The sequence below is a fragment of the Podarcis cretensis genome (genome assembly GCF_951804945.1).
Source record: "Podarcis cretensis genome assembly, chromosome: 2".
NCBI lineage: Eukaryota > Metazoa > Chordata > Lepidosauria > Squamata > Lacertidae > Podarcis > Podarcis cretensis.
Window position 1 is genome coordinate 38461674 of NC_137171.1, and position 14742 is coordinate 38476415.

The 14742-nt window shown below is 44.4% G+C and overlaps 1 protein-coding gene across 3 annotated transcripts in view; it reads right to left on the bottom strand.

Moving 5' to 3' along the window:
• Window positions 1–14742, bottom strand: part of GAS7 (growth arrest specific 7) — a 134737-nt gene that overhangs the window by 115010 nt on the left and 4985 nt on the right. Inside the window, exon 1 of one of the 3 annotated variants that reach the window (XM_079966129.1) lies at window positions 6941–6979. The exons of the other annotated variants lie outside the window; for them this stretch is intronic. Coding sequence (XP_079822255.1) covers window positions 6941–6964 — 24 coding nt within the window. The 5' untranslated portion in view covers window positions 6965–6979. Of the gene's footprint in view, window positions 1–6940; window positions 6980–14742 lie in introns of those variants that run through there. 3 annotated transcript variants of the gene reach the window in all.

Consider the following 14742-nt stretch of genomic DNA (forward strand, 5'->3'; position numbering starts at 1 on the left):
AAGAAATTTGATTCAGTTCAAGTACCTAATTGCTCCCTAATTCAAACTTTCTGAAACAATATCCAAACCAAAACACACCCATCTTTCAAAATTTGCATTTATCCAAATCTTGCAATACAGCTCTCTTAGCCACTTACTGTATGCAAAAAATGAGCACAGAAAGGTATTATATATGGGGAAGTTGTTTTGCAAAATGTGTGCATTTGGAGAAATTTGTGCTAAAATGTTGATGAGTACTTAAAGAGGAGAAAAATGAAAATCAGAGAAACTGATAGAGGCAGCTGCTGTCCAAGATGTTTAAAACAAACAAAGAACCACAAGGAGCTCCAGATTTCTCCCCAGTACACTTTAAAAACCAGCCAATGGTTTTGCCAAGAGACAAAAAGCAACAGCCTGGGTAGCCTTTGTTTGTCCCCACCCCACCAAGAGCAAGAGCTGTGAAACCCAGGACATGCCCTCCACCCCAAGGGCTACACCCAGGCCTTTAGTGTCATGGCATCTTCTATGGACTGACTTCCTGTTACATATTCGGCAGGTGCCACCACCTTTTAAGCACTGACTGAAGATCTTTCCCAGCATGTATCTGTACTGGAATTGTTTTCAGATGTGTTTTAATTGTTGTATCATTTGTATGTTTGCTGCTCTGAGCTTCTTCGGGAGGAAGGGAGGGATACCCATGCCATAAATAACAAGTACAGATACAGGTGGTCAGGGGAGTTTATGCAGACACTGCCCATCAGCAGCTCCTGCAACACTGCCTGGGCTGCCAACAATCAGCTGATTGCTGGGGCTTCCATAGCTCTGCATGTGGCACCAGACTTGGCCCAGAAATGCAAGTTGCTGAGGCTGCTTTGAACACAGAGCAACACAAAGAGAGACACTCTTTCATTTGTGAAGTATTTTCTTTAGATTGTCTGCTGCTTCAGGGTTTTTTTGTACGCTGCTTATCGAGATATTTTTTAACATAATAAGTGGTATAGACATTAAATAATCAATACACCAAGTAATTCCACCCAGGAAGAAACCTTTCTCCAGCACTTGCGTATTGAATAGAAAAGTGCCCTGGCTTTCCCATCTTTTTGTTCATTCGGCTGAAGGAAACACAAACCTCAGCATCACAAAACCAAGGTGAAGCCATTTTCACACAACAGGAGCCATCACTGAGCTACTAATTAAGCAGAGCTAATCCTGTGGTCAGGGGCTGCTCGGCAGAGCAAATACAAAAGAAATCAATTTGCAATTGAACTCTCATCGCCTAAACGGCAGGGAGAGGAAAGCTTTTATTTTCCATCGCAAGTTCAAACTTCCCCTGCAATGTCTAGCGTGAACAGGACTGGGGGTCAGGAGGTTGCTGGAAAACAATAGAATGGTGAATCTCACATTCAGATAATGTGCCAGATACACAATGGCTCGTATTATTCCTGCTAACTGTAGAGGCTTCTGAGCCGGATTTACGCATTGAAAAGAAATGACTGCAGTTCACCGGCGCTCGGTTTTTTCATGCAAGGTATTGCTATGAGAAGGGCTTGCTGGTCAGTGGTTCGAATTCCCGTGACGGGGTGAGCTCCTGTTGTTCGGTCCCAGTTCCTGCCCACCTAGCAGTTCGAACGCACGCCAAAAAAAGTAGATAAATAGGTACCGCTCTGGCGGGAAGATAAACAGTGTTTCTGAGTGCTGCTCTGGTTTCGGTGTTCCGTTGCACCAGAAGCGGCTTAGTCATGCTGGCCACATGGCCCGGAAAAACTGTCTGCGGACAAATGCCAGCTCCCTTGGCCTGTAAAGCGATATGAGCACCGCAACCCCAGAGTCGTCTGCGACTGGACTTAACTGTCAGGGGTCCTTTTCCTTTACCTTTTTACACTGAACCTGGGACCTTTTGCTTGCAGTACTTGATCTCTACCACCAAGCTATAGCAATTTCCCTCGGGGTGGAGGGGGGAAGGTGTGGAAAAATTGCTGCGAGGGATTGCTCCACTTGGGGATGGCTGGTTGGTTGCAGTTTTCTGCTTGTAAAAGGTGTGCACTCCAGGTCTGAGGAGTTTCCTAAGACTACATGAGCTCTCTGTCTAAGGGGTGGGGGGGGAGGATTAAGAACTGAAAGAATCTCTGCCTGAAAACTTGGGAGAGCTGGTGCCCTTCAGTGTAGACAATACAGGGCCAATGGTCTGACACAGTATAAGGCAGAGTCCTGTGTTCCTATGGCAAGGCTTTCAAAGCAAAGGTTGACCAAATGAAGACCAAATCACAGCATATCACACATGTGGTGATTGAAAGGAAAGTAACTGGCAGGGAATAACAGCATATTCCAGCACCCAAACATTAAATAATAAGTGATTTCATCACAATTGCATTGGAAAATGTCATCTGGAACCACCACTCCAGCTCAGTAACACCCAGAGCCAGCCTTATAATGAAGCACTCTGTGCAGCAAATTCCTAAGAAATCACAATTTTCTTCCCCTAACTCATCATGTGGAATCATACCCAAGCTTTTTATTTTGTTTTTTTAAGTTAGTAACGAAGAGCTGTCATTTTGACTTTTTGCTTCAGGTATGAAAAACGCCTAAAGCCACCAAGCTAAACATTTCCATCTCAATAAAAATGATCATCTGGAAAGACCTGGCATGGTGTGTCAGCTGCAGTGTCAGAACCGTGTGAGCCAAATGTGCAGGACTCATATGTCTTAGGCAAGCAGCCACCAGAGAGGAAGACAAATTAAGCCCCATGCTGAATCGTTTTCCGTGGAACATACAACATCTCAGCAAGTGCTGTGAGAACAGTTTAGGCCTAGAATCAAAGTGCCAGCCAGAATCAAACATTTCTCTCCAACCCTTTGCAGAAAAGTGACTATCCAAGGGGAAAAAGTGGGTAGAGGCTGGGAATGTAAGAAGGCTTCCTCCCCCCGCCCTCATTCTGTACTGCATTCATTGCGTGCAGCACTGTTTCCATTTCACTGCAGTTAGCCTTCTACCAAAAACCACACCATTTGTCTTGCAGTCCACTATGGTAAAATTACCTAACTTACACAATTTGTTACTTAACCTACACAATTAATTGTGCAATGTACGGTATTCCACCCCATTCATTTAAATGCAAAGGGAACTCAATGCAAATCAGGGTGCATGTAATCAATGATGTATCATTTGTGGATGAAAAGCAACAGCAGCAGCAGTGCCAGCCGTGTTTGCTGGATTGATTTAAGGGATGAATAAGTGAACCTCGGCAATTTCTCTCCCCATTCCCATCGAAATTCTCCAATGTCCCTAGTAAGGAGTCATTAAAAGATCTCTGAGCTGTTTAGGAAGATTACAGTCAGGCCTATCTGTGAAAGCTGCTTCAACAAGAGGGAACAAATACTACCGCTTTTCAGAGTTCACCTTTCCTCCTTTGTTACACGCATGTCATTTCTTGGTACATGGGAGTACACTAAAGTATTTGCACATATTTAACGTAAGTTTAATAGTATCCCACGTTTATAGTCCCAAGGAAGCATCTAAGTCCAGCAGATATGTAAAGAACAATACAGAACCAGTCAAGAGATATGGCAAACCACAGTAACAATATGCTACAAATGAGACCTACTGTAGATAAGGAAATAGACCCAGGACTTTCCTTTGCAAGTCATTATCCATTTCTACATTTAGGAGATGGAGATGACTTTTAGCAGTGGTAACATGTTTTTAAGGTTGCATCATAACAGGCACAGACTCCATCAGACATGAGCAATTAAAACAAACATTTGCATGTACTGTTAGGACTCACTTGTGTACATCACAGGAGCACTAATAACTTTACCACAATCCTATTGAGAGGTTACTATTTGTAAAACCCAATCTCACAGGATGCAAGAGGACAGAGTCTGAACTCTTGCCAAGATTTCACTATTGAAAGTGATTTACTTGGCTTAAGATAAAGAGTTAGTCCTATTAGGACACAGGTGGCGCAAGACAGGAAGTCAGAAGCTGTTGACACCATAGATTGCAAAGAGCCCCTCTCCTGTTTTGAATTGCAGGTCTTGGTTGCAACTATGTGCAAAAATGTTGTGCCAACTCCTAAGTGTGCCTCACATCTTACACTGTGTTACACTGTGAACTAAATACACCAAAAGGGAGGGGGAGGATGCAAGAGACCCCAGGAATCGTCTGCTCGAGAACCTAAGGTTTCACATTACACAAGCCATGTCTGCCAAGTCTTATAAATCACCTTGTAATCCACTCGTCTAAGTGCAATTCCGCAACTGCAGTAAACAACATTTGCTTTGTGCTAACCACTTATATGGACTTAGAAGCCTTTCTATAACCTCCAACTTGACACTGATGTCCAGCTACAAACAGGCGGTTGTTTCAAAGTGGAAATTCAGGACAAATCATGGCTGTATGAACTGCTAGGATGTGTCTTCATGGGTCAGTAAATACAGGTGGGCAATAAGGTTTTCCAACTTGTACCAAGTCCCATTTATTCATTTAGTAGATTCATATCCCATGCATCACTATACATTCTCAGAATGGCTTACAGATACCATACAAAAAACAATATGGATCAATATGCCCAGAGTAAAGCTTTTCTGATAAAAATCAATATACGTGAACCTTAATCTGACCATTATATAACCATTTTTACTGTTCAAAGATTCAATGAAAGATAAACTTTGTAACCCCAAACTGGAGTCCATTCAGTGTCGGTGCCCATCTCATCTCACGAGGGAGAATATTCCATTCTACTAACAGAGCCTCTCTCCAACACATAGAGCATCTCTCCAATACTGTATTGTCTTTCTGCTAAATGAGTCTCAAACCATTCAGGACTCTGTCTATCACAGCAGGCCTCCAACTGCTTGGTGCCTTTGTGGAATGATCGTAGCAGCCCCTTCATCACTGAGGAAAGCTTTCCCAGATAGCTTCTTGAAGATGCAAAGGTGCTGGAGAAGCAAGTTTTGTTCACCACCATCACTGCCACATGGTAGGCACAAAAGTGCACTCTCAACTATTCTAAATGCATTTGGTACAATACTTGCTATTGTCTGGTCACCTGGAGTTCTCCCCAAAATCAAGGAGGCCTTCTTACATCCATGAGAACAGATGGGCCACAATGACCCTTTCAATTTCTCTGTTCCACATACAGACAAAGATTATGGAAGAGCACCAGTCATTCTAACTGGGAAATCCCCAAAAGCATTCAGGAATCCCACAGATTCCACGGCAGACATCCACTATACCTTGAAGGGAGTCATTGCTACCAAAAGTCTAAATCCATAACAATGGGCTAATTGAACCACCACAACCAAACTGTGCTGGCCCCATGGGCTAACCGAGAGGCGAGGTCCGAGTCCAGTCTGAGGTCAAAGGTGCAATAGGGAGGCAGTCCTTAGAAGTTGAAGCTGGGTGCAGGACAGGGAGTCGGGTGAGGTCAGGAGCTCCGGCGGGAAAGCAGGACAGGGTTCAGGCAGGAACTGACAACCAACGATATTGCTCCCGCAACTTGGGACTGGGGCTGACTGGCTTTTATCTGCCCCGAGGCATAGGGCAGCCCCGATCCTCAGGTGACTCGCCTCTCCTGGCCTGGAGGCGAGCACTCCTCCTGTGGGAACTTAGTTCCCTCCGCCTCTCTGCCCTGAACCTCTGCAGCTCAGGAGAGGCTGGAGGGTTACTGGACACAGAGGCAACCTCAGCTTCCTCTGGCGTGGCTAAGAGTGGAGCACCTGCAGGCAATGGGTCCTCCATCACTTCAGGAGCCAGAGCAGAGTCAGCTGGTGCCTGCACCTGAGGATTCAGCACAGGTGAGGACCTTTCAGGCTCATGCCCCAGCCCTGGCTCAGCTGGTCCTGTGCAGGCTGGGATCCCTCAGGTTCAGCATCCGAATCCGAATCCCAGGCCATCACACAAACCATTTACCAGTCATCTGTTCACCAAAGCCAGATCCATGATATATCTGCTGCTGCTGCCCTGCAATAGTGACGACTAATTAATTTCCACTTTTCTGGAACTATCTAAGGGATATAATGAAGCCACTCATGGATAATAGAATCTGAATTGAGACTGCCAGTGATAGCCTAACCCAACTCCTTAGAGGCAACTAAGACTGTTCCAAACTAAGTCTTCACACTTAATGATGCCCAGCCTGTGCAGCGGGGTGAGCACAAAAAACATGTATACCTTTTATACCCAGAAACTTAAAACTAAAAAATAATTTTAAAACACACTACTTAGAGCACAATTTGTATTTCAGAGCATACCACATGTCACACCTTTGAGAATCAATAGAAAGGTTTTGCTTGAATCTAGAACACTCACTTCACAAACACTTTCCCCCTGTACTGAAGCTCCATTGTTGCCCATTTTCAAATGAGATGCTGGACTGAGTCAGATTCTATGAACACTGCAATGCAGCTTGAAAAGTTGCATTTTTCTGCTATACATCACTGATCATGATGCTTCCGTTAACAAGAAGATCATTTGTTCTGCCCTTGCCGTGTACTGGTACACAAAATTACACAATACAGATTGTTGTGTTTGTTAAATGCAAACTTGTGCCGTAAGAGATTCCAAGAAAACAGAACTGCTTTCATTAGCTGTTCACAATTGTAAGTCTTCCAATCCCTAGGTTTGGAAGCCCTAAGGAGCTAATAAGAATTTTTTTTTTTACAATAGCCATGTTACCAAATAGACAGACATGCATATACACACACAACATTAATACACTTGATGCTCTGCCCCCCAAAATAATTCAATTCTATTCACTAAGATTGTGATATCCCATTTTACAAAACATCAAACCTGATGTCCATAGTTACCTCAAGAAAATAATCTAAAATGCCTATCTGTAATGTCTCAGATACCTCCATGATGCTATAGCACAACACACTCTTGCAAAGCAAAATATACTTTTAAAAACATTACAATTACCCTTCCACAGTTATGGTGGGTGATGCAATTATTTACATACTTTTAATCCAGGACTGGACTTCATTATAGGTGCTTTGATTAGGAGCACACAAACTCATAAAGGCACGTCTTGCTAAAGTAACAACAATATGCCACATGCCTGGGGTGATGGGACAATTGCTGGGAACACCCTTCTGCGTTGAAGAAAGAGTCGCATAAGTGCATTCTGTCTATTGTGTAGGCAAGCACCCACGCCTATCATGAACAGAATGCAAAATGTGCCCACACACCCTTGACTCACATGCTTGGTGGCGATCTTCCTAGGTCTCTCAAACACATCTCTTCGATATCCCATTAAACATTAGAAGTGATGCTGAAGTGTACCACATAAAAGCACAGCATAAGAAGCCCAACTTAACTATTAGCTTCTGTTCCCTATAAACAGAGCTGTTGCACCATCTTCAAATTCACAGCTTGTTCCAGTTCCCAGATGATGCACAATAAATCCCCATTTTCTGCTGCTCAATAACCAATCCGGCTAGTCATTCAGCCAAATATATACACACTAGATGCTGGGGAAAGAATAATCAAGGGAAGATCAAATTAGCAATGCTGAGTAACTTCCGTCAGCTCATACAGACTCGTTTATTAAGCAAGCTTCTGTCTGCTGTAAAGAAATACATACCCATAGCTCTATTGCACAAGAGAGGCTCGTATCTGTGAGTTACAGGCCTAGTTACATTCCAAGTGAAAAGAATTGCAAAATCCCAAAGTGCCAATCAAAGTAAGGTATAATCCCATACTACTATGATGCATATTTATAAGCACAAATAAAGAGTAGATCCTAATAAAATACCTGCAATTATAACTATACTGCCAGTTCAGACAGCACAATCCACAGCACTGTACTCCCATAAAAGCAAAATGCTGGTTAGTGAACATAAAGGAAGTTCTGCCCTAGAAAACATGCTGACAGTAAATCAAGAGAATGCATTTCTTGGCAAACTAAACGTTCCATATCTATAAGATTTAAACCAACTCAAGAAACCGACATAACTGAACAGAACCTTAATTTATTCAGAAGAGGAAATCCTCTTTTTGCCTTCTTAAAAATCCCAGGACATAGTCTGAGATGTGAAATCTTAGGATTGATTGGTTTAGGACTGTAACTTCATCTCAGGCTTCTGTTAATGGTGTGGATACTTACTGCTATAATTATTGAAGTTTATGTGGCCGCACATCAGTAAAATTCTCTAGACACCTCTGTAGCTTCAAGCACAATAAAAGAGGCCACCTTGCCCTTTGGTCACAGAATGCACCCACTCAAGCTTCCCAATAGGGAATACAATCACTGCAAACCTGTATTGCCAGTGCCCTCCCCAATCTTGTTTTCCACTGCTTTTCCCTCATCCATTTTAGTGAGCAGAACTCTAGCCAAAGGCAGATTTAGGGGAGCACAACCGGTTGTACTGGTCATGGAATTTCGGGGGCGCTGCAGGGAGCTCCACAACTATTATGTAGTATGGAAGGTGAGAGGCAGTGAGGTGCTGAATTTTGGCATTGCACAGGGCACCACTGAAATTTGAGATCCCAAGGCCCACCACTGCCCTAGGTGTAACACACAGGTATGCAGATGACAGAATCAGGAAACCATGGCTGCCGCTCTCGCACTGCATCAAGGCATTTAAAGGTACATGCCTAATGTTCTGGTTGCAATGTATACATCAGTATCAGATGGTGAAATTGGGGGGGGGTGTCACTGCTGATTACCTGGAGGGAGGGGGGCAGCAGCAAGCTGCAAATGCACCAGCAGGAGTGCTGGACTGGCTCTGTACCCGCCTTGCCCCTCCCTCTCTTCTTTTCAGTAAGCAGCAGCAGCACTGACCAGAGGTCAGATGAATGCCACTGTCCAATAGGTACTCCACCATAGCTGTATGAAGACTTGTCTTCAAACATATGCAGTTCCCACAATGAAAATCAAGCATTAGCTGATGCTTGTACATAGCTGCTTCTCACCATCATGCAAACATGACTCTAGGAAGCACTCTATCCCCCTTAAACCGTTTCACACCTCAGGTCAAATCTTATTTTCCCTGTCCCCTCACCCATACACAACCAAACATTGGGAGTAAAAGGTTGGCCTGAAATAAACAGGATTATCTTGCAAGTTTATTTATGCATTGCATGAAGAGGTACCACACAGAGAGTGGGACTGTGGGGCTACACCCCTGGCCCTGAGGTCACATAGTGATGCAGGTGCAGATGTCTGCAAATGATCACCTATGTGTTTTCCACATATTCTGGAAGCTCCCCAGTCGTGCAGGATTCCCAAACACATGGAAAGCTGACACATGCAGGCTTTTCTTTGCAGACAGCCACACCTAGCATGTGGGTGTGGGGGTAGCTTGTGGCCGAGGGTAAGTGAAGGGGAACATAAGTAGCAGCGAACAGTTGCTGTATTTTTACACACACACAGCCCAAACCAGCAGTCAAAGTTAATTTCTGAAGCTGCAAAACCAAGCCTACAGCTTAGGCCAAAAGTTGTACACAATTACTAGAAAACAGAAATGTTTTTTCTCCCCAACCAAGAAAAATTAAAGGGTTCCATTTCCCACTGTAGTGGTCCAATCTCCATGCAAGTGCTAGTGGGCGCACCCCCACCCCCATCATGCTCGTTTAACACAGACATACAACATCAAAATGCAGGAATCTTTTTGCCCAACGTGGGACTTGAATGCACGACACTGAGATTAAGAGCCTTACCTGGAGAAGCCAGGGATTGAAACTGGAATCCCTGAGTCACTGAGCTATGATCCCCACCTCCTTCAAACACCCTGCCCTTATGCTTATCTCCTTACCTACAAGAAAGGTACACATTCTTTTCAGGGGGTGTCTAATTTTCAGCAGGTGACGCTGTGGTGTAAACCACTGAGCCTTGGGCTTGCTGATCGGAAGGTCGGCGGTTCAAATCCCTGCGACGGGGTGAGCTCCTGTTGCTCGGTCCCTGCTCCTGCCAACCTAGCAGTTTGAATGCATGTCAAAGTGCAAGTAGATAAATAGGTACCACCCCGGCGGGAAGGTAAAACGGCGTTTCTGTGCATTAATTTGGTTTCGCTAGAAGCAGCTAGGTCATGCTGGCCACATGACCCGGAAAAACTGTCTGCAGACAAATGCCGGCTCCCTCAGCCAGTAAAGCGAGATGAGCGCCGCAACCCCAGAGTCGTCCAAGGCTGGACCTAACGGTCAGGGGTCCCTTTACCTTTAATCTCCGTCAAACCTTACCAGGGCTAGGACTGAGAGAGGGACGAGTGCATGCTTGACCTGCAGGTGCAGCAACACCAGCCCTTCTCAGTGTTTCTTTCTTAGCAACTTCCCACACAAAGCCATCCAAATGGTTTGCAATTGGCCCATGTTTTGTGCAAGTTGTTTGATGGAAGAGATGCTCATTTTCTTAAGGTATCTTAAACAACACTTTCTATTAGCAAAACACCAGATTTTGACATCTGTCTCTCTTTTTGACTGAACAGACATATTTTATACAAGTAAAAAAACTACTAGGAAGGGTATAAAAAAAGAATTAGGACCACACTTCACACATTACACCAGCATTCCAAAACCTGTTGCAATCCAGATACTACTGGACCAGACTAGGGACTACACTGCATTCCTCCAAATACTACTACTATATGGAATAGGTAGGTTCATAGAATACTGGGTAGGAAACTTTTGTATTTTCTGAACCAAACAATTACCAAATAAGAGGTATTTCCTATGCACCTCTCCCAGGGACCTCTTCTCATTGTTATTCTTTCCTAGATTCTTCTAGATTTATAGAATTTAGCAAATGAACCCCTTTCTATAAAAGACACGCAAGGAGAATACATACAATAAAAGAATCTGTTTGGAGCTGCAATGTTTTCATTGAGGAAAATGGTGTGATATTTTATTTTTAAAAAAATGTATCGCAAACAAACCACTCTGGGGGGTCTTACCAGTTTACTGATTTGAGCACAAAGCTTCACAGCTATTTGTTTTTGTAAAGAATCCAAGCCAATATACCTTTCCAGAAAACAGCACTTTTGTTCCTCAGTTGTTGAAGATGATGCAGCCCAGACATCTTAGAATTAAGTAGCAGGGTGCATTTTCCCAGCACTCAAGCCATAATGTTTTGTTGCTAGAAAAATGCAATTTTCTCCAGCTAGCACTTCCCTAGCAATGCTCTGTGGACTATGAATGCCTGAATGGATAGTGCCTGCAATATTACTAGCCTAGTGACAAGTAGCAACTCCCACGCCACCAGCACCCAAACCATAGTTTGTACCTTTAAAAAATGGTTGCATGTATGTGTGCGTGTGTGTGTGTGTGTGTGTGCGTGTGTGTGCGCGTACATACACACACAGAGAGAGAGGTCTCCATTATAACCTTTTTCTGTGCTTTTTCACTCCCCACTGTTGGAGACAGAGAGCTGGACATCTGGCCTCACATGGCGGGGGGATATATGAATGTTCTTAATATTGGCATGTGTCTGAGCATTCACAATCCTAGCTTCACTGTTAAAGTATCTCCCACCCGAAAGCCAAATCATACAGTGACTTCATTTTGTTGAAAAACAGTTGTTTGAATCAGCCGTGAGTTATCAAAGCTGTGCATTCATGTCCTTTATCCCAGTTCCTCATGCCAGTTTTTCCCACCCTTGGCTTCCACCAACATCACCAGTGTCATTGCAACAGGAAACCACATCCCATGATGCTGCCTTGTGTCATATAGCAGGAGAAGCTCACACACAAGACTTTCTTTCAAAAAATGAACCACATAGAACATGTTTTTTCTATCAGCAAAGCTAGGCTTCAGAAGGTTGGAGGCACTCAGAGCAAAGCTTCCAGATCTTAGCATGTGGGTAGGTACATATGGGGGAAAAGATTGTCATTCAGGTACCCACAACCCAAGTCATGCCTCTGAACATGCACATCTGACTTTCCCTTCCCATTCAGGAGCCACCGCCTACACTAAACAGCTGGGATTAAGGGACCTGACTTTCAGGTGAGAAGGGTGTAGTTCAGCCAAGGCTTGAATCCCACTACTTCTAACTAAACCACAGTGAATTCTCAGGATTGTTTGTTCCACTTTAGCCTCCACGAAACCATCACACTTTATGATGACTTTTAAACAAAGCTTAAAAGAGCCCCAGCTAATGACTAATTTTCAACAGGGAGCAACAAGGACTAACAACATGAACTCTTCCCACTGATTCTGGCACAAACCTAGCAAAGGGCTCCAAAACAGTGTAGATGCAGACAGAACCGCTTGCCAGAGTTATTCCCTCATTTAGCTCAGATTTCAACCCTGTGCAAAGCCAAGACACAAAGGGGAGTGAAGTGTTAACCGACCCTGCACACACAGGATACAACAGTATGAAAGGTTTGCTTATGTGGTCACTTGCCTTGCCGCAACAATCCCTTGACTCTCTTCAACCCTGGGCCAGTTTGTAATTTCAAGGCCAAAGTGAAAGATGAAAATTGAACATACAGCATATTAAAATATGATTCCCTTCTCCGGGGCACTGAGGACCCCCCATCATCCTTTGGTGCTCCACTTCCACACCCGTTCACTGTGCAGGAGTTCACTACACAGGGAATAAATGCAGTACGCTTGCAGACAGTGGTCCACACATACTGCTTATCACTGAGCAAGAGAATCCCTGGACTACCTATCTCGCCATTTTGGGCAGCCACAGTGGTATATCATTGTGTAACGACTGAGTCACCCCAATATCCCACCAATAATGTGGCAAAACAAACACGCATATTTGCTAAGGTGAGCGTGCCGGCAGCATATAGGAAACAACTGATCTCTTAGATGCCTGGCAAGCAAAACTATTTTGAAAATCTGTCCGTCCCCCCCAATCCATATATAAAACTGATACCCACTGAAAACAACAGCAGCTCTCAGCAAATGGATGGGTGCTGGCAGAAGTTCCAATTCCCAAGCTGTCTCCTTCAGTACTGGAATGAGACATTATGCTTCGCAAGAGAGATGTGCAACTATGGGAGGTGACAGTAGCTATAAAAAGTCCTGACAGTTTTCAGAAGAGCAAAATTTACATTGGCTGCTGCTTCTTTGCATAAGTGATTTCCCAAAGCCATCAGTCAAAGAAACATCAACCATCCAATAATGTCCAAATAACCCTTTGCAAGATATTAATGATGTGCAGGTGTCACCATTCCAGGATCAAATGCAAACAACAACAGTGAGCCATACTAGGTCAACTCACTATTCAACCCTAGGCTTGGCATGCAGACAACTATCAGCTGATACGTTAAGTCCATTTTTAAAAATGGTATAATATACTGAAATTTTACAGAATTTCAGGAGTAAAGGAACATAAGATTTATGGGGGACTCCCTGGTCCTGAATGGGGCAACTGTACCCCTGAAGGAGCAGGTGCGCAGCCTGGGAGTTATTTTGCACTCACAGCTGTCCATGGAGGTGCAGGTCCATTCTGTGCCCAGGGCAGCTGTCTACCAGCTCCATCTGGTACGCAGGCTGAGACCCTACCTGCCAATGGACTGTCTCATCAGAGTGGTGCATGCTCTAGTTATCACCCGCTTGGACTACTGCAATGCACTCTACGTGGGGCTACCTTTGAAGGTGACCCAGAAACCACAATTAATCCAGAATGCGGCAGCTAGACCGGTGACTGGGAGCAGCCACCAAGACCACATAACACCGGTCTTGAAAGACCTACATTGGCTCCCAGTATGTTTCCAAGCACAATTCAAAGTGTTGGTGCTGACCTTTAAAGCCCTAAACGGCCTCAGCCCAGTATACCTGAAGGAACGTCTCCACCCCCATCATTCTGCCCGGACGCTGAGGTCCAGCACCGAGGGCCTTCTGGAGGTTCCCTCACTGCAAGAAGCAAAGTTACAGGGAACCAGGCAGAGGGCCTTCTTGGTATTGGCTCCCGCCCTGTAGAACGCCCTCTCATCAGATGTCAAAGGAATAAAGCCCTGTTTAAGGAAGTTTTTAATATTTAATGTTTTATTGCTTACCATTATTATTATTATTATTATTATTAATTTGTTGGGAGCCGCCCAGAGTGGATGGGGAGACCCAGCCAGATGGGTGGGATATAAGTAATAAATTATTATTATTATTATTACTATTATTATTATTACTACTACTACTAGTACTGCAATCCTATTGCTGTTTGTTAAGGAGCAAGACCCAACAAACACAATAGGACGTCTGCAGATAAACATGTGTAGGGTTGCACTGCATTAACAACATATAGTAAATTAAGGACAGGTGGTGAAATAAGGTTATGTGTCACTTTCAAATTATAGACTGCTGCAGAAGCTAAGATGTCTCTCCAGAGAAGGCCAAATCCACACACTGCCTTCCTTTTTCTCTGCACACCAAGAGGCCTGGTGTCACCACAACACATACCAGGGAGCCTACTGCTCCTTCCATGGGCTGCCAGCAGCACCACAGCCAAGTAGCAGCAGGGACAGAGGGGCGGTTGGGCCTATGCAGTCATCTTAAGCTTTCAGCCCATGAAGTTGTACTCACCTCATGAGAACTCACCATATGACATACATACATCCTGGATAGGGGCAGCATAATTTAGTGGCACTGGTGAGCACAGATATGCCATATGAGTTCAGGGCTCTGCTCAGCACCTCCTCCCATCAACTACTAAGTGATATCAAGGGCAGCTTGCCCAGGGCACCCTGCCCCCAAGCCTGCAGCTGGGCCTGCAGGTCAGTTCCCTTCTTCACCTAAGGTGCATAAGAGAAAACTGCAATTCAGCAGGACCCTGTTTAAAGGTAAAGGGACCCCTGACCATTAGGTCCAGTCGTGACC